General features: G+C 52.1%; 7 protein-coding genes across 7 annotated transcripts; 5 read left to right on the forward strand and 2 right to left on the reverse strand.

Moving 5' to 3' along the window:
• Positions 1 to 2,533: 2,533 nt before the first annotated feature.
• Positions 2,534 to 7,643, forward strand: BCR38DRAFT_154611 (transcription mediator subunit Med12). The gene is made up of 4 exons (XM_040853742.1): positions 2,534 to 3,463; positions 3,521 to 4,121; positions 4,171 to 4,375; positions 4,431 to 7,643. Exons 1-4 carry the CDS (start codon positions 2,899 to 2,901, stop codon positions 7,533 to 7,535), a joined length of 4,476 nt encoding a protein of 1,491 aa, XP_040717926.1. The 5' UTR covers positions 2,534 to 2,898; the 3' UTR covers positions 7,536 to 7,643.
• A 4,072-nt stretch (positions 7,644 to 11,715) lies between these two features.
• On the forward strand, positions 11,716 to 12,142 carry BCR38DRAFT_338286 (RNA polymerase II transcription elongation factor-domain-containing protein; the record flags this gene model as incomplete). The annotated part of the gene is made up of 2 exons (XM_040855607.1): positions 11,716 to 11,824; positions 11,880 to 12,142. Coding segments are annotated over 2 exons (372 nt in total), but the record flags the coding sequence as incomplete, so codon positions are not given.
• A 2,190-nt stretch (positions 12,143 to 14,332) lies between these two features.
• BCR38DRAFT_456123 (cytochrome P450) lies at positions 14,333 to 15,988 on the forward strand (the record flags this gene model as incomplete). The annotated part of the gene is made up of 3 exons (XM_040861875.1): positions 14,333 to 14,386; positions 14,430 to 14,805; positions 14,871 to 15,988. The coding sequence occupies 3 exons, from the start codon at positions 14,333 to 14,335 to the stop codon at positions 15,986 to 15,988; spliced, it is 1,548 nt and encodes a 515-aa protein (XP_040717928.1).
• Positions 15,989 to 16,136: 148 nt separating this feature from the next.
• Positions 16,137 to 16,993, reverse strand: BCR38DRAFT_154664 (uncharacterized protein). Its single transcript, XM_040853743.1, has 2 exons — positions 16,951 to 16,993; positions 16,137 to 16,877 (listed from the first exon to the last, which is right to left on the reverse strand). Exon 2 carries the CDS (start codon positions 16,831 to 16,833, stop codon positions 16,483 to 16,485), a length of 351 nt encoding a protein of 116 aa, XP_040717929.1. The 5' UTR covers positions 16,834 to 16,877; positions 16,951 to 16,993; the 3' UTR covers positions 16,137 to 16,482.
• An 878-nt stretch (positions 16,994 to 17,871) lies between these two features.
• Positions 17,872 to 19,994, forward strand: BCR38DRAFT_426668 (cytochrome P450). Its single transcript, XM_040859787.1, has 7 exons — positions 17,872 to 18,175; positions 18,252 to 18,350; positions 18,403 to 18,500; positions 18,566 to 18,924; positions 18,986 to 19,604; positions 19,680 to 19,742; positions 19,830 to 19,994. The coding sequence occupies exons 1-7, from the start codon at positions 17,965 to 17,967 to the stop codon at positions 19,890 to 19,892; spliced, it is 1,512 nt and encodes a 503-aa protein (XP_040717930.1). The 5' UTR covers positions 17,872 to 17,964; the 3' UTR covers positions 19,893 to 19,994.
• A 3,007-nt stretch (positions 19,995 to 23,001) lies between these two features.
• BCR38DRAFT_426673 (uncharacterized protein) lies at positions 23,002 to 23,647 on the reverse strand. The gene has a single exon (XM_040859788.1). It carries the CDS (start codon positions 23,221 to 23,223, stop codon positions 23,026 to 23,028), a length of 198 nt encoding a protein of 65 aa, XP_040717931.1. The 5' UTR covers positions 23,224 to 23,647; the 3' UTR covers positions 23,002 to 23,025.
• Positions 23,648 to 24,069: 422 nt separating this feature from the next.
• BCR38DRAFT_482931 (SH3 domain-containing protein) lies at positions 24,070 to 24,964 on the forward strand (the record flags this gene model as incomplete). Its single annotated transcript, XM_040863556.1, has 2 exons — positions 24,070 to 24,132; positions 24,188 to 24,964. 2 exons carry the CDS (start codon positions 24,070 to 24,072, stop codon positions 24,962 to 24,964), a joined length of 840 nt encoding a protein of 279 aa, XP_040717932.1.
• Positions 24,965 to 25,012: the final 48 nt, after the last annotated feature.

Here is a 25,012-nt window from a genome sequence, read left to right on the forward strand (position 1 = left end):
ATGGTTCGTGAATTGTTTCGTGCACAACTTTACAGCAGAACAGGCAACTACCCGCTATTCGAGGTATTGACAGCTGACCAGCTAAGGTTTCTGCGATGCGTGCCAAGGCCAGCATTCCAGTCAAGTTCGCATGGAGTATTATGAAGGCTACGTTATAGACTTGTCACAGAAAGAGTGCCAGACATAGCCAGGGTAAGCAACTCGAACTTTCGCCACAAATCCAACGTCCGAAGTTCTGTGTCTTTGGACTTGTTGGCCGCGCTCCCCTTCTTGCATCATATAGACTTCAAGGACGACTTTTGGTGTGATGCAGCTGGGGAACCTTTTCGGGGTCTTTGGAGGGTTCGCCGGATCCAGGGTGGGGCTAGGTTCCGCCTAGTGCTGCTCAAGTGGTTCGGGCTATTGTCAGAGAGCCGGCATTTCTTTCCGGCGGACGGCGTTGCCATTATTGTGCCACTTGATGTGGGCGGCTGGATGGCCCTGAACTTGTTTGCTGGGTGCTGAAAGTATGTTGGTGCATGCTCAAGTAAGCAAGTAATCATGGCAGTAGTTGCAGTTGAGAGCAGGGATCAGGATGGTGTCAATTCGGACATCAGCACACATTTTACCCGCGCTTCCGATCACACCCTAACGTACAACCCCACCTTTCCGGCCACCCACCTTTCTGGCCAACTAATCTGCCAACTACCACAACCTTCGGCACAACAGATCGTCGGTATTGGCTATTATTATACAATGCCTCGATATTCAGAAAATTCGATTCAAGGCGCTCTCAACGATATCAATCAAGGGATATCCCAGCGCCAGGCTTCCCTCCGATGGGGCGTTCCACGCTCTACCCTCCAATTACGACTCGGCGATGGCCTCAGCCATTCTGACGCGTCAATCGCGTCGATGAAGCTATCTAGGGATCAGGAAGACGCGCTGATTGGATGGATCCTCGAGATGGATCGCGAGGGTCGTAGCCTGTCGGCGCTATTCATCGCTAAGATGGCGTTAATTCTGTTGCCTCAGGATCGTCGATCAGAGGGCCTCGGTCGCCATTGGGTTCATCGCTTTATTCAACGCCATCCAGAGGTCGGAAGTATCCAATCTCGACGCCTCGATGGTCAGCGATTTGATGGCCTATCGACGCAGAATATCGACGATTTCTTCGAGACGTACGAAGCCTTGACGTCAGCTCACGACTACTTTCCACATAACGTCTGGAATATGGACGAAACAGGCATCGCGATTGGCGAAGGGATCGAGGGTATAGTGTACGGATCGTCAGAGAAACATACAACATTCGTTCGGAGTGACGAAAGCCGCGAATGGGTCACTATATTACATGCTATATCGGCGATGGGTAACTCGTTGGACCCAGCAGTAATATATACTGGCAAGAGCCTCCAAGCCCAGTGGTTTAACGATTGCGACGATATACCTGATTGGCAATATACTTATTCGTCTAACGGTTGGATCAGTACAGATATCGCCGTTCGATGGCTTCGTGATATCTTTATACCTCGTACACAACCAGTTGATCCCGACGAGCAGCGGCTCTTGATATTAGATGGTCATATCGCTCACGACAACGTCGAGTTTATGTAGTTAGCCTATTGTAACAAGATCTCGTTACTATTTTTGCCAGCACACTGTTCTCACGGGCTGCAACCTCTCGACGTCGCCGTATTTGCTCCATTAAAGCGGTACTATCGCTCGTTAGCGACCTCTCTCTCGATCGAGTACTGTTCTATTCCATTTAAAAAGTCGACGTTCCTCTCGCTATACATCGAGGCATATACGAAGTCGTTCACGATCAGTAATATACAATCAGGCTTCTCTGCAACTGGAATATACCCATTAGATCCATCGCGACCTCAGCCGACGATAGCCCCCCTATCAGAACGACCAACTACACCACCAACAGCTGGTAATTGGCTTGATCCGACAATAATAGCGACGCCAGTGACTAGATTAGTAGCTAGGGAGAGTCTGGCAGCAATTACGCCATTGCGATCGTCGCAACGGCTATTGTTTCGGAAGCTGACTCGTCGGCTAGATGTACAGAGCGTCGAGGTCGCTACTTTGACCCAACGTGTACACGCATTAGAAGCCGAGATAACTTCGTTACGCCCCAAACCACGTAAGAAGGTACGATTAGGGCCTAATGAACGATTTGGTAACATTGTACAGATTAAGGAAGCGATGGATCGAGCCCTTGAAGTAGAACGGTAACGAGACCAGGTACAACGTCGGAATCAGGTAATACTGGACCTAGCTAAGGCGTCAGAATCTATCAGATCTATACCTCAGGAAGCCCTAGAGCACAGCTTTCTATTAGAGCTGGTTGTACCTGAATAGCTATAATAGTACGTTGAATACACTGTTTCGAATACCTTCAATTGGATTGCAATATGTGGCCAGAAAGGTGGGTGGCCGGAAAGGTGGGGTTGTACGTTAGAAACGGAAACTGCAGATCCAACCGGTACCGTATCCCACTAGTCCTGGCTATGGCTATTAGCCTCTAATCTCTACCTCACCTCATGTACCCCATCCCATCGCTAAACTGACTTTCCACTATCGTGTTGCTGTGCTAATCATTCTCGGCGGCGAGACTTCACCTCACTTCCTACGCGAGCATTGCTATACTACGCCTTGCCAAAGTGTCCTCACCCCCTCCCGCCATTTCCATTGCCTCGCGTGCTCGGTGCAAAGAACGACGTCGGTTTGTGCCCAGTGCTGTGCCCTGGCCCATTGTATCCCTAGTCTCGAAAACCATTACGTGACGGCCGATGCCGACCGCCGCTGTATAGGCCTTGCTTCAGTCCCAACGGCATTCAACGACACCTCCAACACCACCTCCAGCAACCCGCGAGATATACTAGACATGGCGCACTCGAGTGCCAACCCGCGATGACCTCCCGGCCCCCACTGGCCGTCTCTCAACGGCAGCCCCAGCGATCTCACAGCGGCTCGGGGCTGTCGCAGAGACCTGCACACCAGCGCACCCTCTCCCAGCAATATCTGCCGCCGTCGCCCGTCCGCAACGACCTGGCTCCCGAAGCCGGTGATGTCGTCCAGGGCCGTTATGGCTCCAATCCCAGGCGGGTAGGGTCCAAACTCAAGCTGGAACTGGCTAATGACGGCATCACCCACGCCGGCTTCAGCGAGTCCCCCTTGAACCTCGATCCCCTCTCCGCCAACCGCGTCTTCACCCCGTCGCGCATAATGCCCCTCCAAGAGGCTTCAGAACTCGGCGACATGAGCCCCCATACCTCGCAGTGCCACACCGCCGACAACGAGTCAATCCCCCTTCCCATGCCGCCCAGGCGGGCGCGATTCGTCGTCCCCATCCCCCGACCTCAAACCACTCCCGCGCCCGCCCCTGTCAAGAAAGACACGAGACCGAAGCCTTTCGTCCTCGAGACCCCCACCGCTGCCCCACGATACTCAAACATGGGCAAGCAAGAGCCGTCAGGTATGGACGAGGTCGAGGATGAGAAATGCAACGAGAAACTGACTGGTTGGGCCGCAGGTTATGCCGACTACTACCCATGGAACGGTGACCATCCTGAGGACCGTTTCTCAGAGAACATTATTCGAAACGGCTACTTTGACAGAGCGCCCCCACAGCTCCAGACAGAGATGGCTTCGGCCAAGGCGCCTCTGTTTCCCTCGCTCAAGCACAAGAGCGGCCTCCACACGCTATCAACATTGTTCACTGGCATCCTGAACCAGAGGAGACACAGTGGACAAATCACATCTACATCTACTTTCAAGCCCCCGCCTCGAGTCACCCTCACGGATACCAAACGAGAGGTCTGGCTCAAGGATCTGGCTAACCCCGCGATATCACTCAGGCGGCTCAGCAGGACCATCCCTCACGGAATCCGAGGCAAGGTTCTACTCGAGCAAAGCCTCAAGAAGAATGTACCCACCGATCGTGCCGTATGGCTGGCAAAGTGTGTCGGTGCAAACGAAATCAGAGCCTTCAAGAGAAAAGGTGTAAATAACACTTTCGTGATCGGCGGGGAGGCCAAATGGATCAGGGAATGGACCGCCTGCGTCGAGCAGTTTGTGGACACTGTCGTGAGTGCATTCGGTGAGAACGAATGGAAAGCCAAGGTCACATATGCGTAAGTCGTATCTAGATGCCTGGAGGGTTCTTCGACTAACCATCTTCAGCATTCGACTCGCCACACACTTGTATGCCGAACATCTTCTGGATCGCGATCACTACATGGATTGGCTTGTATCTGGCCTGGAAAACAGCAACCAGGCCAGACTGCCCATGTGGATCTTGACTATACGGATCTATTGGAGAGATCTGCTTCGGTCGAGAAGAACCGGGCGCCGACTGGTTACCGCCATTCTGGGTCATCATACTGCTGTAAAGTTCCCGACGCGTGCCACTTAACGACACCCTACTAATCGTGTAATTCCAGATATGTCAGCACCCGGATCGCGATATTCTTCTACCGCTCTCTACTCAATTATCCTCTCTCCTTGAATCTCTACTACTAAACAGTCCAGAAAGCTTTGTTCATTCTTTCACGTGGGCAAAATTTCGGGATGCACTGCTTTCATCGTTACCGAGCGATGATCAGGCTCAACGCCACGCATTCGAGTCAATAGATAAGCGGAACGAAAGACTGACAAGAACGCATATCAAGTCTCAACCTGCGGTACGCGGTATTCTGGTCAAATTGCTGGATACGACACTTCGAACACCATTTAAAGATGATCTGGCAAGCCAATTATGGAAAGTCAGCGAACACAAACATAGTTTGATTCGAACAGTCCTCGAATGGAGTATATCGCCATACCGCCCCGGCATCGCCAAGGTATATGTCACGGCGAGCATCTTGAGGTTCTTCTCGGTACAAGGTGCCGACATTACCGGCGCCGTTCTCGACTTCCTTGACACGGACCCACTTCGGGAAACTGACCGAAAACATCTCGTCTATCACCTTGTTTCAGAGCTGGTACGGACCGACGACTTTTCTGTTCCGAGATATCTCCAATGGCTTATTGCCAGGGGTGGCTTAGCCAACGCAGTGGAAACTTCGCCCGATGGCCCCTGCCCCACGCGGCTCTTGGTCGAAGTCCCTATACACGCACTGAGCGAATCGATACGGAGTTTGCGGGCGACAATTCTTCGGCGGTCTAGCTTCTCTGTCGAATATGAGGCCGAGGACATGGCAACAGCGATCAGATGCATCAAGTACGCACTGTCTGTGCCGTTGGAACTAGATGATCCCCTGCTCCTGAAGAAGCCGATGAGCATCAGCAAGTTAGCCCACCGTATAGAACGGAGTAGTCGCGCACTCCAGACAGAAGTCGGATCTTGGCTCTATAATGGGTACATCGGCGGAATCGTGCGAAGCTTGTCGTCCGAGAAAAGTGGCGTCGACGACTCAAATATCGAGTTCGATTCCGTTCGGGCCCTATTGGAAGCCGCTCAGGACTACACAATGCTCGAAAACGTGTTGAAGGCATTGGCGGTATCATCTAACGCTGAACTCCTGGCATCCTGCGCTGACACAGTCAACCTACATATTCAGGTGTTTGCTGCCACGGGGTCGGCGAAATCACTGTTCCAAACTTTGTTGGAGCGTCTCAAGGCTATCCGCGAACAGCAGGGCATTGGAGCGCGTCCTCTTCTAGCGTCTTTGGCCAGTCTTGCACCGCGCATTTGCGGTTTGGAGGAGGTAGCTACACAATTACAGAAAGACCTCATCAGAACCGACCGGACCAGCGCCGTTGATGCTTCCTCGCCCCTCTCTGATACCATGGCAACACAGCTGCAGGACGACGAGACGGAACTACACGAGCAGATCGAGAAGCTTGCCAGCTACACCAGTGCTGACCGGCCAACTATGGAACGTCTCTTTCAAGCGATAACTTTTCACCGCCTGCAAACATGTTGGGGAAAACCCGACGAGCGACAACGAGCGTATTGTATCCTGTTGACCAGGTTACGGGTATTCGACACTGGGTATTTTGATACACTGATGAGGTTATGGGTGCAGCACATACGCAAGCTTACCCATCGGCCCCCTGTTGCCCAGATCTTTCCGCTGCTTATGAGCTCAGGTTGCTTATCATTGGCTGTTTTGTTTGCTACAGCATCGAGAACCCCAATGCAGACGGCTCAGGGTCAGCCAAATCCAGCCATGTCCGCATCAATATACATGCAGGAAATATTGCAGATGCTGATGATGCCTTTATCACCGACACAAATCATGGCATCTGAGGATTGCTATCGCTTCCGCATTATTCAAGAGCAAGCCCGACTGGAGAACGTAAGAGAGGTCATGCCCCTTATTCGAGGAGCTCTGGCCGAGTATTCATCTTCTCGTAACCAGATCACTCAACCGTTGGATGACGAGAAGACCAGAACACAGTTCCTGGAGCTGCTCCGCAGCCTCATCTTGGTTGACTCGAATGCGGCTGGTCAAACCCTGTCACCAAAGAGCCCCGACCCCAAACTTGCGAACCTGATCGAAAGCGTCACCACCAGGTTGCTAACATCTCGTGATGGAGGAGGTCAGAAGACGTTCGAACAGGTTCTCGAGTTGGCTAACGAGTTCACCTTGCCTTTCTGCCAGGTAAAGCTTTCGCTGAATCTCGCCGTCAGTGAATCGACTGGGCCCGACCACACAGAACGACTCCAATCGCAGCTGATACAACTATCCAAGGCAATGGACAATGCGATAGATGCGAACAACATTATGTGGACGGGAATGCTGCCTTGCCTAAGTCCGGAAATTACGCAGCACATGAGAAACCGGGCTGAGGCACGGTTTCTGTATCTGATTCCCTCACTGAAGTGCGCAGTAACATCAGAAGAGGTTTTTGAAAAGGACATCCACATGGCGGAAAACCTCTTGGCGGTAATCGACTCCATCATCCGTGGTGCGCTAACGCCGAAGTCATCACAAATCTCGAACGCCATGGTAGACAAGCTGGTCGATTTGTGGGAAATCTTGGCAACTACGAACGACGAAGCCGTTCCATTAAAAACAGCGACTTTATCACACTGGCTACCACTTCTCCTATCCTATCTCACCCTCAACGCATCTACTGCCACGGCAACTACATCGAAGCCGGCCAACGATACTCGTGCCAGAGCTCTCCTTACCCTGGCCGGGCTTACTCAGGAGCTTGACCATGCGCCGTCGTCGGACCTTTCGCAGCGCGCCTTCGACCTTGCCCTCGTCCTCGTGGACCATCTCGCCGACGACGCACGTCTGCAGTGCGTTCGTGCCGTCAAGGACGTTACGGCGGACCCGCGGTTGCGGTACCTCTTCAGCTTCGCGCCGAACCCAGCTGAGAACCTGATGCTGGCGCATCGCGAGAAGCCGCCGCCTGGCCTGGGTCCCAACGAGAGACGGGCTTTGGCACTGGGACTGGGCACTGGCATGCTGCCTGAAAGGTTGACTCCGCTTGTTATGCGGCGATGGGAGATCCTCAATGAACCAACGCCAAACGTGGGCGAGAACGACACGAGCCTGAGTTTGCATCTTTTCGAGGCGAGGAAGATCTAGACGATCGCTGGAACCCTGGGAGAGAAGCACCGGTCTCGAGAGCAAGTTTCTAGTCCTGACGGAGATGGGGCCGTGCGGTCCAAGCGGCGAAAGGTCCGGAGTCTCACGCCTTCTTATCACGTTGAGCGAGACGAAAAGATGTATGATTTTCGAAGACACGCATTTCAACGGAGTAGGCCAAAACATATGCGAGATCGAAGAACTTCTGCCATCATATGATGCTGGTTGGCAGGGTTTATTGGGGGACGTTTGTAATACAGCTTTTGGGCGTTACAACTCTACATCAGGAGGCACTCTTTGTATTTTTTGCTTTGTTTTTATTTCTGGGATGCATGGTTGGGAGTAGGCCACAAAGCTTTTGTTTGGTGGGCAGACAGGCAAGGCAGGCAGGCAGGTTATTTGTGGGGTGTTTGGAGCATTAGCTTGGAAGATAGACAGGGGCAATCAGTCGGCGACTCGGCATGCTGCTATAGGTTTTTATGTATTCAAAACGATCTGAGGTTATTGAACCTTGATTCGTGGGTTTGAAATGTCTAGTTTATGTCTGGTGGTTGAGTGAGTAAGCGAGCTAAGTGACCGGATATAGTGAATGAATCCAGGGAATGAGTCCAGTGTGTAAGCCTGTAAGTGAGAATAATGAGTGAATCCAGTGGTCAATTATGGTACTTAAGAATCTAGCGAGTGAGTCCTGTGAATAAATACAGTGGAGGAGGTAGACTCGGTGAATATACTTCGGAATACTGCTCTGGTGGACTTTATGTCAACCTTGAGATGAGCTTCGAAAGAATGGCAATGGTTCCGCCAAACTTATACGTAGTATGAAATGGTGCGAGTCTGCTTATATACACTTTCTCGTAGGGGAAATATATCAACATGAGACGTATGGACTTGGTACCGGTTTTGAGTACGTACATCACTGTTGATTTCGAAGATAAGTCTTAGAGACGCTGGCTTCAATGTAGCCGAATTCGTAACTAGACCTTGCAAGAGGATCTGTACACTATGCCAGTTTATTCCAGTAGGACAAGCTAGACTATAAGTCGCTATTTCGGGAAATTTGGTTAGAGTAATATAACTTGCGAATATATGGGCATGAAAATACTTTTAAGCTAATGAAATATGTGATGAAGATGCCGCTTAACGAAGAAGCCTTTCAGCAGTGAAATATTAACTTGAACGAAAGTTTCTGGTACCGCTATCAACCCTCAACCTTTGCTGCGTTGGCTAGCTCCAGCGGCTTGCATAGCTGTGCCACGTTGCCTTGCTAGTGCATTGTTTGCGAGGATACCGAGGAGAATGCCGTACAGGATGCCTCTTGTACAATATTGCTGGGAGCAAATGAATTTATGTGCACGTGAGCTTTATTTCGAATAATCCTTTAATGTCTATCCGCGATTATTGGATGGGGAGGGCTTGGAGTGTACGCAAGCAACATTATATGACTCGATTACACCAGAATTATGACTGGTATCATTGGCTTTACGGAACAGGCGTCGAACGGGCTCAAATTCCTGAACAGCTTCGTTGATAGAGTCAAAGATGGCCCCGAAGCAGTCGCCGAGGTCAATGGCGATGTTGAAAGCCTCAGAGTACCCTCAAGACCGTTAGTCGGCTATTCCCCTGGACGGATTCGATCCCCCATCCGCCGATCCAAGGTTCCACACCAGAACCACACTCCTAAGCTCTAAAGCCAGCTTTGAAGCGGGTCATCACCAGTGGGTATAAGGAAACTTTGGACACGTTGTCACAGCGCATTTCTAGACAACAGCATATACTAAACTTGAATCAGACTCCTTTTGTAGAGAGAATGTCAAGAACATCATGACGTACGGAAGTTCGAGGTGACGATAGGTTGCTACACCAGAGCATACCTGAATAGTTCGTGTGCTCCTCCAAAGATAGTTGTGTGAAGGAATGCCCATTCATATGGCACCATGATTAGTGCCAGGTTGGAAAAAGCGGGTATGATACCACACGTCGTAAGACGCGAAGAAAACGAAATGGGATTACTACCTATGTGTGAGTGTAGGCAGCGATCGACCAGCATCGAGGGAGTCATCGCCTGATAATTCCCAGCTAAGGTTCCATGATAATCTTGGACATATGACCATGTTGGTGTGCAGGTCTGGCACCGAGATATGTGTCTAGCTGTATGATCCATCAACTATGTCGAACAAACCGTATGTACAACTTTGGCAACGACGATAGAGAACCAAGCCAGGTTTCCACACATATACGGTGCCATTTGATGAATTACACCCTTATGCCGGCGAAAACAGGCTAGCACCTGATAGATCTATGAAATAATCACTAGACAAAAATTGATCGGTCTAGAATAACGAGACACGACCTAGTTTATAGAAGTGGAATAAACCGCCATAATGCTGCTTGTGTGAGTATAAGGTACATAGTACAACACATGGACCACCTCTGGGATTTCTGGACTTCACGGATACACTGAGAAGAGCGGGATGTCCCAGCCTTTTTGGTGCTGTTATTGAGCTCCGCCTCGCCTGCACTGCTTTGAACATACCCATGAAGGCTGGGATGCGAGGCTTGTTGCCTGTGGGGACAAGAACAGGCATAGTCCATCTCATTTTGCGGATCTTGACAACGCCGTGTCTGTTGTTATCGAAAAACTGGCGAATCGGGTAGAATCAAAATTTGACATGCCCAAATCGAAAGAAGGGAAGCTCCACAGGTGGCAGGGTTACTGGCATCGTCAACCAGACTGAACGAGAGAATCAACTGTGGAGAGCACAACCTCAGTTTGACGAATACAGTACAGCAGGAGAAGTACCCAGGAGAACTCACAAGCGAGGCAGGTTCGAAAACACCACGACGCTGGCGGGCGATAGGGATGAAATTCAATTCAACGCTACGAGGCATGTGGCTACGCCTTTGCTACCGGAGCTGTACTGCTCTAGAAAGCCCAAAGAAGATAAAGAGCATTGGGAGTTCTTGATTTCATGATCGTGAGGACAAGAGACCAAGCAAAACTGAGGTAAGATAGTGTGAAGAGGTTGGGTGGACGCTCCCCAAAGGATGACCGCAGCTCTGTCATCCCTCGGCTGTTAAACTACTCAATAGTAAGCATCTTGGTATGATGGAAGATTTCATGACAATTACACAGGCACAACCAGTAACCACCAGGGCATTTGCTAGTTCATCTAAGATTCGGTCTGTGAGGGAGCCGCTGGCTGTGATCAACCAGCAGCGATTTCTACGAGACGTCTACTTCACTTAAGTAGCCACCTGGGGAATCTCAAGAAATCGAAAACATGGATGCACCTCCCCGAAGAAGTCCCAAGTTGAAAAATACAAGCAGGAATGGACTTGGAATTGCGCCCCGTGGCTTCTTTGACCCCACCAGTCAAGTTGCACTACTCATATGGCAGGAACTGATGGATGCCCACTTGCCCCCATCAGATGTGCTGGCGACATGATCCTACCGTGCCTTCTTCAGCTAGAAGGTATGTTCGAGGGAACTGAGACCTGGCAGAAATGACAAGGCTTTGGAATTGCCAATCTCTCTAGCAACTCATCATAAAGCCAGCTCCCAGCTAGGGGTGAACTTCAACATCGTCACTTCTAAGGAACGAGACACCATATGCATGGGTTGTTCTGTTGGGAGTTCAAAGAAGACAATTTCCAATGAGGCCTAAAAATGATGAATTATTGCCTCTTGTCAGCCTCGATATCCCCATGCATCCTAGACCACTCTGCGAGTAGAAGCTGCAGCCAAAAATAGCGATTCGCCCGCTTACTGTGCTGATTGATGGGATCCGCAGCGGGGTTTTTACAGCGACATCCGTCCCGCAAGAGTGGGAGGGAACCGTGCAGCGCCAATCCCTATTGAGCCATGGGCACCTGGCTCTGTCTTGCCCAGCAAGCCTGGGCACATGCACATGCACATCGGACGGCCAGATCCCTGCAAGCCTTGACACACTCCAACTCCAACCTTCCTCCGTGCTTTGTGGCTCGGTGTCCTGGCTCCGGTTCACTTTCGATTGCACCTCACTCTCTCTCTTTCCTTTGTCTTTCTTACGTCCAACCCACCCTGTCGGTTCTCAGACCTTGAACTACATGCTTTTTGGGCTTCGGGGTGTCTTGGATATCCTCTCTACTCCGGCAACCGGCAATCTCTCAGCCAATCCAGATCAGCATTAAAACACTCATCATGTCGCTCGCCGGGATGATTGATCCCACCAAATACGGCAAATACCCCGTCATCCTCAGCGATGCATTGCTGGGCAAGAAGTCCAAGGAAGTCTACACAGGCGTCAGATGTGAGGAGATACCCAGCTGGACCCTGCGAAGCTCTCTCTGACCAACAATTTGTAGACAACCACAAGCCCGACCCGACGCCTTCCTTGGCGAAACTCAAACCAACATCCAAGTCAAGCTCCACCTATGATCTCTCGTACAACGATGGTGGCCTCCACAAATACCAAGGCATTCGCGCAAGTGAAGACGGTCAATACGTGCTCATATTCGACCCCTCGCGGGAGGCCTTCGTTCTGCACAAAGTGGACTCCACGTTCAATATGAATCTCATTCGCACGCCGTCCAACAAGGATGCCGAGAGCTTACGTCAGGAGCACCCGTACCTGGCAAACAGCACCGCCGAGCCCACGTCAAGCAAGCCAGGCAAGGCGAAGGAGAATAAGCCGAAGAAACAACAAGAGGAAGAGAAGGGCATGCTCACCATGCCCACCGAACAGCCTAAGAAGCTTCCTCAGCCTAAGAAGCCGTCTCCGCCCTCGGACGTGGATGAGGATAGTGAAGATGATGACGACGTCTTGGTCATGGAATTCCCTGGTGGCGAGACCGGAAACCGTGACTTCTCGCCCGCATTCCCTCCGCGCCGGTTCTCCGAGTTCGTGCAGCACCCTGATGAAGACGAGGACGCCGATGGCGAGCCTGACGATGATGACGATGACATGGAGCACTTTAAGTTGCCTAGTCCCATCAATCATCAAATGGCCCAGCAGAGCGCCCAGCCCATGCAGCTCGAGCCCGAGTCCGAGGAGGACGAGGAGCAAGAAGAGCAGGAGCCCGAGCTGGATGTTGATGACCTCGAGGCAGAGCTGGAAGCCGAGCTAGAGGAGGCTAACAACAACGGAAATCAGTCGGAGAGTGACGTCAGTGAGGAGGACTAGAGAGTCCAGACCTCGCTAGTCTTTGCCGTGTCTGGTGCGGTTGGAGTCTCTGCGATCGGCGATCAGCCAGCTGTGGGCAAGGACTCTGCGAACGGGAAACCAGTTTAATACGGGCAAAAGCTCCGGCTCGAAAGGCAAGCCAGGCCCTGGCGGAAGGTCTAGCTCGAACACCACACTAGGCAGTTCTGCATTAGGTGTCCGATAAGGGCTCGAGGAAAGCTGGCAAGCCACTCCCGCCTAGAGGCTGAGCAAACCATGGCCAACCAGGCTCGTCCAACCCACCTGGTCCAGATGATGACGATGGATCAGGGGACGATTGGGATGACTGGGAGGACTGGGAGGACTGGGAGCACATCCCTAGCCAACCGACCCGCCTGGGTCAGAGAGGAAGGCAGCAACAACCTGCGACGAAGCCATGGGCGGAATAGAAGTGGCGGGTACGACATGTATCGGGCCCTCAAGTGCCGTGCCTGAGAAGAGCCGAACCCGGGGCATGCCGTGTTTCCACCCACAGGTGAATAACATTGAGTTTTCAGTTGGCTTTTCCTAAGCGCATGCGAGGAGTTACTGAAACAGGTTCCTGAGATGGAAATGAGGTTAGCTGCCTGATCATGCCCGACATATGGCGTTGGAGAGGAGTACATGGACTGGCGTTTGGGATTGGAATAATACCGACGTTATTTCAGCGAAAACATTGTGGAATACTAACGGAACTATGATACGCCTCTGAAGTTCGACTTGACTTTCACGTAAAATCAATAGAACGACATAACTACTATACTATCCACTTGTCTCCACAATCCCTAGTGTCTTCCGACCTCACTCACGCCTGGAAGAAGAGCTTCAGATGGGGATTTGCTGGAGTGATGCCTACCGAGATATCTATAGATATATATATATATATATATAAGATATATATGCCGTGACTGCTGGGGTTGCTTCAGCTACCAGGCTAGGACTATCATGATTATGCAAGAGACATGCAAATCCTGGTCGGGCTTGGTTGTGGCCGGCTTTTGTGGGAGAGTAGTTGATACTGACCTAGAGCTTCATCATTCTTTTGCAAGTTCACTGCCGTCTGAAGCTTTCTTGTCTCAATCTGGCCACTATTTGCCCTGCGTCGAAGCAATCCGGGACGAAGTAACCAGGCCTGTCATCTATAGAAAGTACCGTGTCTTGTAAATCTTGTAAGGTACAGTTGTTGGTATCCTTGGCGCGATCGTCGTCCGAAAATGGTGTGTCCGCTCCGTCGAAGTGGAAATGACAGGATTTACATGTGCCGGAGGCGGCCCCAAGATCTCGGGGCTCCCATTGATACCCTAATTCGGAGCTACAATCAATGAAACTAACTGTTTGATACGCAGGGAACACATAAACATCCATGGTTAGCACGTCTAGGCGATAGCGACCGGAGGGTTCATCATTCCTTCGCGGAACTAGCTCGGTCTCTATGGCCGAGTACTTGAGTAACGATGGTAGTAGTACAGCGGCGATGTCTCGGCGGACTGAATGAAATAAATAGCCTTGCCCCGCATTTGCCAAACTACAAGTCCTCCATTTTCTTCATACGAGATCCCGTCAAACCGATCACTCGGCCGAATATAAACGCAGTGGATTCTTACTTCTACCATCAGCATGGCAGGTGCCATCCTGTTTGTGCTCAAGTTCGGCGCGTTGCTGGCAAGATATGTTGAATCACACACATGGTACCGTTCACTGACAAATCTACCAGGTTGTCGGGAGAATTGTATACAACATCATATACAACCTCTTCATCTCCCCCCTCAAAGCATTTCCGGGCCCCCTCCTGTACAGAATCAGTAGCCTACCCCTAGACATCATCTCCATAAAAGGAGTAGCCCACCACAAACTGCGGGAGCTTCACGACAAATACGGGCCCATAGTGCGTATCCGCCCGTACGAACTCTCGTACATCACCAGCGCCCCTTGGAAGGACGTCTACGGTTTCCGTCCCGGTCACGAGGAATTCTTCAAAGCGGAAAGGCTTATTTGTCCTGGCCAAGTACTGGGGATCCTCGACGCCCCGCGCGATGACCATAGACGGTACCGCCGACTCCTCGCACACGCTTTTTCCGCCCAGGGGCTGCGTAGCCAGGAGCGCGGCACTACGTCGGCCTGATGGTGTCCGGCATCGCTGAACAGGCCAAATCAGGCCCCGTCAACGTGGTTGACTGGCTCAGCTGGGTCACAGCGGATATCATTGGTGATCTTACCTTTGGGGAGCCGTTTGGATCCCTGGATACGGCGATGGAGCATGAGTGGACGGGATTTGCGGCCAACATACTGAAGCCAGCCACGGTGATCCTGATCCTCAAGAGCTGGGGCGTCTTGGACGCCCTGTGGTTACTCATACCGAAGAGCGCCATGAAGGCCGGGGAGGATCATAAAAAATGGATAGCTGAGCGCGTACAGCGGCGTGTGAATCTCGGCAAGGAGAGAGGGGACTTCCTGGATTATGTCCTTAAGCGCGGTCTCGTCGTCGATAGCGCAACAGCGGGAGGCCAAAAGCAGCAACCCGTGGGCGACGAGAAGGGCATACGGCTAGAAGAACTTAACGAAAACGCATACCAACTCGTCCTAGGGGGAAGCGAAACCACGGCCACCGTACTGAGCGGCACTATATTTTATTTGCTCCGCAAGCCGGACATACTGAGGCACGTAACGGCTGAGGTCCGCACCAAGTTTCCGGACAGTACGGACATCACCATTGACTCTCTCACCCCTTCCAGCGCGCCCTATCTTGATGCCGTGCTACAGGAGGGTCTGCGGCTATACCATCCTACCCCTCTATACGGGGCGCGTCTTGTCCCAGCTGAAGGGGACATAGTAGATGGCGTATTTCTGCCCGAGGGAACCAAAATCAGCCTCCGGCTCTACGTCGCCTTCACATCGTCGGTGAACTTTGCAAGACCACGGGAATTCGTGCCGGAGAGGTGGTTGGCTGTCGGTGATGATCACAACGAAGAGCAGACAGGAGGAAAAGGGAGGGAAAACAAGAGATGTGGCGAATTCGCGCACGATAACCCCGATGGTGTCTTTCAGCCCTTCAGTGCGGGCCCGCGGAATTGTATTGGTATGAACCTGGCGAATGCCGAGATGCGGCTCATCATGGCGAGCCTACTGTGGCATTTCGATTTGGGCAAGCCGCGGGACATGGGCAAAGAGGAGGCGGAGAGATGGGAGGAGTGGGTTGAAAGGCAGAAGGTTTGGTTTTTGTGGCATAAGGGGCCGCTTATGATGGATGTTAAGACCAGGGGGGATAGGTTGTAGGAAAGCAGTTGGGATGAATGTAGTATACGTCGAGAAGTGAAATTTGCGATGCGGATTTTGGACTGTAGGGAGAAGCAAGAGCATTGCTCAGTACACACCTGATAAAAACAAAAAGGGTAATATATCAGCGCTCAATATACATGTTGTGCTCGGCATAATAACAATGTTGCGTGCTATATCTTCAGGCTAGTTTTTATAGTACACTTGCTCTGTCGTATATAAACTAGGCATAGCTAATAGACGGTGCCGCCAACCTCGCCGGCCTCTGCCCATGCACTACCCAGAAATTGCAATAAGCATGAAACCTCATAGCCCTCAACCCCTTATTTACCTGCCCCATGAACCCACGCGCCTCCTTCGCCTCCCAGACCAAAGCCCTGGTAAAAGGAGCCAGACTCATCGACTCACACTCCCAAACTCAGTTTTCACTGGCCCACCACCCGAGCTCCTTGAGCTGCTTGTCCTGAGGCCACCGGATGGGCGTGGCCACGACTTCAGAGAAGATGGCTTCTCGTGGCATCTCGGGGACGCGCGAATTTGGCTTTGGTGGCCGCTTCGTGCAGGCGGTTGGGCTGGCGGACCAGGGTAGATGAGGGGTGGAGGGTGCCGTCGTCGCATCGGAAGACGAAGTCGATGTCGTGGATATACAGGTAGCCGTGCGATTCTAGATTGCTGCTACGATGGTGTTTGAGTACGTCGGCGCAGTGTGGTTTGCGCGGGGGGTTAGGAGGAATAAGAGAGAGAGACCTACTCGAAGCTCTGCCGGATAAGTTGAGCCCGTCTTTCCAGGCGCCTATCCATAGATTTGGCTGTAGGTCTAATCGAACTTGCGCGTAAACGTCCATGGTTGTCCTAGGTCATCGACCTCAAATGACAGGGTCGAGGAAAGCTATGCAATACAATTTAGTATACGGAGAAGCTCACCACACTGCATGGTCTGGCAGTTGGCTGAGTAGGCTCACCCTAACGGTTGGAGGGGCGCCAGATCATCGCCAAGACTTTGGTTTCGGGTTGGGCTTCCGCTACTCGTTGTGAGTTTCCAGGATGTAGACCAGAGTTTCGCACGATTGAGGGGGCATATAGGTACCGAAGTCGAAAGTCCAACCCGTCCCGCAGCCGATGCCGAGTGACCGGCGTAGGGTGCTCACGGATGCGAGACTAAGATTCTGGCCCAGCGTGAGCCAAACGAGGCGGTATTGGAATTCTGCGTTGTGTCGGCTCTTCAATGTCCGAATCAGTGGTGAGTTTGGGCTCACCTGAGCGAACCATCTTATGCTAGTAGCACGAGTTGTTATTAGATAGACTATTCCCATAGCGAACCCCGGCTGGGGTAAGAATACTTCATCCATGGGAAGACTATACTCTATAAATATAGTTTACTTGGTGAGCTTTCCAGAATCTGGAACGATTGCGTCGATGACGAAAATGGTCAATTCGGACGCCCTCACAAGTAGAAAATCCACATATCTTCATACCAAAACGCTATACACAGTTCCATTGTCGTCGTCCTGCGTTCACTCATCATGCGACTGGAATATCCTACATCAGCCACCAAAGTCTCAACGCTTTCTCTAAACCACATCATGCCACATAGACACTACCTCGTTATCAGGACGAGGGCTCCCCGAACCATTCTCATTACTGTCTTCAACAACCATGCTATGTTGGCTTGACGCGTCACCCGGTCACGGAGGGCAATCAAGTCGGCCTTCCTCTAGGTAGTTGCCACAAAGCAAAGGTAAGCCACTCGAGCAGCACTAGGCGCAGATACAGTGGACAGCCCAGCTCGTCACAGCCAATGAGAACAGGGAGACCTGGTGTGACCAGGATTAACCGACGGGTAATATTCCATATTTGCTTACAACTCCTCTGTCCCACTTTGTCTTAACCGAAGTGCTGGGAGACGAGGGCACTGTTGTTTGACTGTTCTGTACGCCCTTCATCCACAGCAACGAGGTATACCGTACGCATCCGCCATGGTCATCCCTGTTTTGCTCGCGCAGCATCCCAAATCCACTCTGGCCGCATTCTTGCTGGCGATATACCTGTTGCACACACTACGCCAGTGGCAGCGCCTCTCGCATGTACCGGGACCGTTCTGGGCGGCGTTTTCCAAGTTATGGATGGTCAAGGAAGCGCTCCTGGGTCGACAGCCTGCTGCTATTCAAGATGTGACGGATACATATGGTAGGGCTAGCTCGGCCCTCTTGCTTTCCTATTTTGTCTTAGTACTTGACGCGTACAAGTGCTGATGTTGAATAAGGATCTCTTGCTCGCATCGGGCCAAACGAGCTCGTGACCGATGACCCGGAAGTGCTGCGCAGGATGATGGCCGTTCGTTCGGCTTACATGAGAGGCCCTTGTGAGTCGGGTCGAGGCGGCTGGACAAACTACAAGAGACTGAGGCAACACAGGGTATAATGCGATGCGGTTCGATCCTACGAGGGACAATCTGTTGTCCATGCGTGACGAGAGTGCGCATACCAAGTTACGCGCGAAAATAGCCGCTGGGGTACCATATGTTCCTTCCCATAATATTGGTTGAAAAATGGCATGTGCTAACACATCATATTGGAGTACTCGGGCAAGGAAAATGAGTCTATGGAGAGCACCATTGAAACCGAGATCTCCAAGCTTGTGGACTTGGTCGAGACCAAGTATCTATCAACCGACACGGAATATCGTCCCGTGGACCTTGCCCAGAAGGTTCAATACTTTACCTTGGACGTCATCAGCCATCTTGCCTTTGGTCAGGCTTTCGGCTATCTCCAACAAGACCGTGATGTTTTTGATTACATCCGGATCTCCGGCTCGTTCATTCCCATCATGATGGTCTTGGCCAACGTCCCGACGCTGGCGACCATGCTGCAATCGCGTTACCTTCGAGGCCTGACGTCCAATGAGAGCGACAAGCTCGGTTTCGGGGCCTTCATTGGGTGAGTTTTGTGGCATTGTCTCATGGAAGGAAATGGAGAGGATGTTCATAATATCTCATAGCGTCGCCAAAAAGGTGGTGGCACAGCGCTTCAGTCCTGAAGCAGCATCGCAACCCGACATGCTCGGCTCCTTCATTCGCCACGGACTTACACAGGAGGAAGCAACTGGCGAAGTACTGCTGCAAATCGTGGCCGGGAGCGACACATCCGCAGCCACCATCCGCTTCGTCATGTTGTACCTACTGACCAACCCAGCCATCTACACGACACTCCAGAAGGAAATAGACGCTGGCATCGCCAAAGGAGCCATTTCGTCCCCCATCAAAGACGCCGAAGCCAGACAACTGCCCTACCTCCAGGCCGTCATTAAAGAGGGCATGCGCATCATGCCACCAGGGACCGGTACTTTCTTCAAGACGGTCCCGGAGGGAGGCGACGTAATTCATGGCAAGTTCATCCCGGCGGGTACCCATATCGGTTCTTCGCCCTTTGGTATCCATCACTCCAAGAGCATATTCGGTGCAGACGCGGCGCATTTCAGGCCGGAACGTTGGTTAAGTGCGGAGGCGGAACAGCTCGCGCGCATGAATAGCACTGTTGACCTGGTTTTCCATCATGGGAAATATCAGTGCCTCGGTAAGACCGTTGCGTTGATGGAGTTTAATAAGATCTTCGTCGAGGTGAGGATCTTCGTTGCTATTTTCATATTCCGTTATCAGTAGATTGTGAATAATTGACCTTGAAGTCTTCCACAGCTGTTAAGACGCTTCGACTTTTCAGTTGTTCATCCAGCAAAGCCGGCTAAGATTGATAATGCGGTTAGTACTAGCACCCCACCCCCTCAGCCTTCCCCCTTCCTCCTTTTCCGGTGTTAGCTTTCTATTTCAGCTAACGTACGTATGTAGGGTATTTGGATTATACAGGACTTTTGGGTCAGAGTTGCACGACGAGGGCAAGAGGTATCGTGAAGTCAGAATAATTATTATTATTATTAAATACGCCGTAGGCTCGAAGCCCCTGGTACCTCTGCCAGTACTCCCGTATGTCAAACCGTGCCCTAATGGCTGGACTAAATACATACGCTGCGTCGTCGGTTCGCCCTATTGGCGACTGCGTTGCGTTCACTACCATACTACGTTGGTTCTCAACCTACCAACAAAGTCCCCCCTGAGAAGATCGATGCTATCTGGGCCTTGAAGCTGTCCGACCCGTCCCTAGCAGCCACCTTACAATAGTCCCACTAACTACTGGTTCTCCTGTTGCCGTTGCGAGGTCTCTGCGAGAGTATAGTGGCCGTGGTGCGATAGCGGCCCGTAATCGTTCCCTCGGTCCTTCTAACAGCCCGTAAAAGGGGATTACGTGCTCTGCCGTCTCAGGGGCGTCGCCACAGCGGCATAGCGGCGATTACACGCCAAAAGCCCCTGTCTTGAATAAGAAGGCTGCTAGTCCTATTTTTTCCGTCCTGATCTGGCACAGCGTAGACGCCTCCAGTCGGTTCAGGCCGAAATACTTGCCCCCTTTCGGTATCTGCATCGAAGGGCCCTCCGGTTCCTCAGCGATAGCGCGTCGCTGGCGATCGTGATGCTCTGCTCCGGTGAGCCATCTCTTCCTCCAGTGGCCGAGGAGGGCAGCCGGGACCTCCTTTTCCTCACTCATCCACTCGGAGCCCCGGGCCTCCTTCTCCATAGTGTACCCTGCCGGTCGGAGTAGATGCGACGCCTGCTTCCTCTTCGCCGGCCTATCCTGCCGGAGTATATGTGACGCTTTAGCGCTCGCGCTGCGAAGCAGATTTCTCTTCCCGCTAAGCCGTAGCCGTTCTTCAAACTTAGCAGCCCGGGCACTAAGATAGAGGTCTAGTGGCGGGATTGCTGCTTCTGCTTCCAGGTGGCGAACCGGCGTCGCTTTGTGGGCGCCACAGACTACCCGGAGGCACTCGTTCTGTATTCCCATCAGGCTCTTAGCTGGCCCTGCCGGTTCCTCACTTATAGTATGCCACGCAGTCGCCCCGAAGGCGATCGCGCTACGGATAACCACCGTATATAACAGCCTCGCCCGTATAAGATCGCAGCCCCACGACATATTGACTAGCTTTGTCAGGGCTAGCTTTTGAGTTGCCATTTTTGTTTTAACACGCTCAACATGGGCGTGCCATGTTAGTTTGCGGTCGAACCAGACTCCTAGGAACCTCGCTGAGATTACCGGCGACACTGTGGCGTCCTCAAGGCGAATACTTTGCGGCAAGGGCTCTCGGGGCCTAGTAAAGTGCATTAGCTCACTCTTGTCAGGGGCGAACTCCATCCCGTGCCTCACTGCCCACCGCTGACACGTAGCCCATGCGCCCTCCAACCGGCGTCAGGTCGTGTCTGGATCGGTGCCGACGCTTAGCAGGTTCGTGTCGTCCGCGAACCCGACTACTAAAAGTAGTGGGTGCTGCTCCGCTAGCTCCTCGTACAGCGTTGAGATGTATAATATAAACAGTATCGGGGATAGCGGTGACCCCTGGGGGACGCCAGCTCGTAGGGGGATTGGCTCTGACTCCTTGCCATCGAACCGGAGGCGTACCGTCCTATCCTCCACGAAGCTGCGTACCCACTCCTGAACCCACTCCGGGTAGCCTTTCCGGGCTAATATGGAAATCAGCCGTCTGTAATTGACCGTATCGAATGCCCCCTTGATGTCCAGCTGTAGCAGCGAGGCGATGCCCCCGCGTCTCCACGCCGTATAGACCACGTCCTCAACTAAGTCAGAATAATACCTCGATTCTTGTGCTCTCTCGAAAACAGAGAGTAATAGCGCCTGTTGGGATTTTTCACCCTCGGAATTTGGATTTCTCACATATTCCTTCCTGAAATCTGGCCACATACGCTTCAGCCTGCGGTACGCACCGTCTATGTCAACCCTGCAGTTTGCTCCCTGGTCTCCGGAATTTGGATTTCTCACATATTCCTTCCTGAAATCTGGCCACATACGCTTCAGCCTGCGGTACGCACCGTCTATGTCAACCCTGCAGTTTGCTCCCTGGTCTCCGCATCATCGCCGTTCAACACTTCGGTGCCCAGGCCCAACAGTGCCACAGCCGCTTCCGAATCTTACGTCCGCATTGGGAGCCGTATGGAATGGCCTCTTCTTTTTGTCCAGTGCTACAGTCGTTTAAACGGTGGTTATCTTATCAACTCTAAGGGTAGCCAGCAACTTACTGCAGCGGCTTTAATCCCTACTGGCTCTCCGTGTCTTGTTGTTCCTCGCAAGTATGGGGCAATCCACCGCTGTCCACCTGCCTCAGTAGTTGTGATACATGTAATTAGCCTTCTTGGTAGATAGTCCACCGCAACATTAAATAGTCTTCAGTCCCATTGGGCAGAGTTCAAATGCAGCACGATAACACGTCAAAGTTGAGCTGGGGGACAGGTGCTAAACGCTATGTTCTGAAGGCTCCGTAGATCTTAGCATCAACAGCAAACTTCAACTCGACATACTTTGCTAATTCCAATACAGCGCACAACTCAACGACGTTCTCGCGCTTGAGTACACCAACGAGCCCGACGACGCTCTCTCAAACCCAAGTGTACTCTGGAATCTGACAACATCCTTCGCATCGAATCCAGCGTAGGCTTGACAGCATACTCCAATTCGAGTGGGTTACGGAATTCAACACCACCCTTATGGCTAGGAAACCTGTCGAACTCAATGGCATCTTTGAGTTCCATTGCCCCATCGTGACTGTCCTCGGTCTGGTTCCGATTACTCTCAGGTCCGTCAATCACTCCCGTGCAATAGCGACAACTATCAACCATCAACACGTATTCGGTCTAGTGGGTATTCAGAATGGATGTTTTCTTTGAATAGTAGAGGTAGAAACTCATGGGGCCTCTGTGTTCCGTGTGAGCATGAGGGATCCCCTAGACAATATAAGGTCATCCTGGAACTTATGATGGATTCGAGTAGTGAGAATCACCTTTACCACTCTACTGGCCAAGCCGTCCCTCTCTACAGAGCAAGGCTCGCGGTTGGTTAACCCTGGAATGCACAGAAGCGAACAACCTATAGCATATTTACTTCCGATCATATATCATAAAACTGTATATTTCAGGAAATGAAGGTTCAAGATGAAAGGTCTTCAGCACTGGACTTCACATTGTACAGGGCCCCTCCTTGACAAGAACCGCTTTTCGGTGTCAGTTCGTGTTGTTCAGCAGTCCAATCGACTGATCCATGGTCTCTTCTGCGACCACCAGTCAACACAATCATGACTACGTCACATACATGGAGCTCCGATCGGGTTGTCAATATCCAGCGCATTAGTCTCGCGCAGCTGAATAGACCAATGATCGTAACACAGCATTGGAAAACAAAGCATCAGAGTGTCAGATTACCAGAATATCAGCCACCCAGAAGCTTCAAATCGCGTCCAACAATGCCCTCTATTTGACCGTCGACTGGTTTTGTTGGCTGTGTACCAGGTAGTTAGTTGTGTAAACAACTGAGATTGCAGCTGTAGTGAGCAAGAGTGCTAGCTAGTAGTCAGCAGTGCGACGGATTAATCTAAAAGGCTTTACATGGATAAGTATCACTTGCAGTCCGCTTTATATGGGGAAATACCATGTATTGATATAACAATAATATTTACACTTGTCAGTATGGAGCGAATCCCTGGATCCAGCTTGTCCAAATCAGCTTAGAGGAAAGTCCTTGAGCAAGGGCGCTTTATCTGCAGTGCTTGTGTTGTACATTTCGTGATAGTGGAACAATTGATGACATTTTCGCCTGGTTTGGAGGCAGCATAGCCACCCTCGATTAGTGCCAAGACTAGGCCCCTGCGAACACTTTAACAACACTTTAACGGCTGCTGGGCTATTCTAGGCAAGCGGGGCCTTAACAATGTCTGAGAGCCATCCGCTCCTTTCTTTAACGACGTCTCTTACATCGATCACACATTCACCTGCATCAACCCGTATTCCCTTCTAGGATCGAGTTCAACCCGGCGAGCCAAACAATACCTCGCGGAACCCTAAGAGATCACATTCGTTTGATGCCAGCTAAGGACCGGCCACGCTCCATCGCATTCCTTACCCAACTTCCCAGTCGCATCCTGTAGATGACTTTTGGAGGCATTCTTTTGGAGGCATCCTATTCCCGCGAAACACAATGGTGACCCTCGACCGCCAGGAGATGATCGCGACCAACAAGTCGTTGCGTCTCATTAAAAATGTACGCTCCTGCCCCACAACAGGACTAAACACGTAAAGTTAATCAGAACTTGCAGGAACTCGAGCACCTCCTTGAGAAGGGCGTTGTGACCGACGAGCAGTTCGACAATGTCATGAGCATCCTCCCCACCGAGCAGCCCATCCGCGCCGGCGCCTCAACAGTGGGCTCCTCGATGCGCACGCCCTCCACCATGGCCAGCCCAGCGCCGAGCTCCAACCCAACCTCGCCGCCCACCAGCTCAATGGCCAACATGGCCCTCGCACACAATCCCACGCCCAGCCCGGCCCCTCCAGCCTACAACACCACGGGCCCTCCGTCCCTCCCAGTGCGCAACAACCCACCGCCTCCCCCTCCCCCTTCCAAGCCCGTCATCGCGCACGCCAAGGCGCTGTATAAGTACGCAGCCGCCGACGACCGCGACCTGAGCTTCGAGCGCGACGACCGCATCGTCGTGCACGAGTACATGAACAACGACTGGTGGATGGGCAAGAATACGCGCACGGGCGCCGAGGGCATCTTCCCCAAGAACTACGTCGAAGTCGACTACAGCGCCGGCGGTGCCAACGGCTACACGGACGAGAAGGCGGGTGGCTTCTACGCCCCCCCGCCCCAGCCCTCATACGTGAACAATGGCCCGCCCGCTCCCCAGAACCCGTACAACGCCAACGTGCCGCCCATGGCGATTGCGGCGGACGGCAGCGGCAGCGGTAGCCAGCAGGGCGGAGGCAAGGGGTCTGAGATGGGCAAGAAGTTTGGCAAGAAGCTGGGGAATGCTGCCATTTTTGGTGCTGGTGCTACTATCGGTGGCAACATTGTCAACAGCATCTTTTAGTAGAATGGCCCGTTCGCTTTTTCTTTTTTGTACGAACGCTCCTCCACC

This window comes from Pseudomassariella vexata, assembly GCF_002105095.1.
Source record: "Pseudomassariella vexata strain CBS 129021 chromosome Unknown BCR38scaffold_4, whole genome shotgun sequence".
NCBI lineage: Eukaryota > Fungi > Ascomycota > Sordariomycetes > Amphisphaeriales > Pseudomassariaceae > Pseudomassariella > Pseudomassariella vexata.

What these genes read in the sequence shown, in the direction of transcription:
- BCR38DRAFT_154611 (XM_040853742.1), top strand. Translation starts at nt 2,899, where the DNA reads ATGACCTCCCGGCCCCCACTGGCCGTCTCTCAACGGCAGCCCCAGCGA. An exon ending in AAAGCCAAGGTCACATATGC is followed by an intron (nt 4,122 to 4,170) that starts GTAAGTCGTATC and finishes AACCATCTTCAG; the next exon opens with CATTCGACTCGCCACACACT. An exon ending in TTCTGGGTCATCATACTGCT is followed by an intron (nt 4,376 to 4,430) that starts GTAAAGTTCCCG and finishes GTGTAATTCCAG; the next exon opens with ATATGTCAGCACCCGGATCG.
- BCR38DRAFT_154664 (XM_040853743.1), bottom strand. Translation starts at nt 16,833, where the DNA reads ATGGACGTTTACGCGCAAGTTCGATTAGACCTACAGCCAAATCTATGG.
- BCR38DRAFT_426668 (XM_040859787.1), top strand. Translation starts at nt 17,965, where the DNA reads ATGGTCATCCCTGTTTTGCTCGCGCAGCATCCCAAATCCACTCTGGCC. An exon ending in GGCTTACATGAGAGGCCCTT is followed by an intron (nt 18,351 to 18,402) that starts GTGAGTCGGGTC and finishes GAGGCAACACAG; the next exon opens with GGTATAATGCGATGCGGTTC. An exon ending in CGGCTAAGATTGATAATGCG is followed by an intron (nt 19,743 to 19,829) that starts GTTAGTACTAGC and finishes GTACGTATGTAG; the next exon opens with GGTATTTGGATTATACAGGA.
- BCR38DRAFT_426673 (XM_040859788.1), bottom strand. Translation starts at nt 23,223, where the DNA reads ATGCGCTGGATATTGACAACCCGATCGGAGCTCCATGTATGTGACGTA.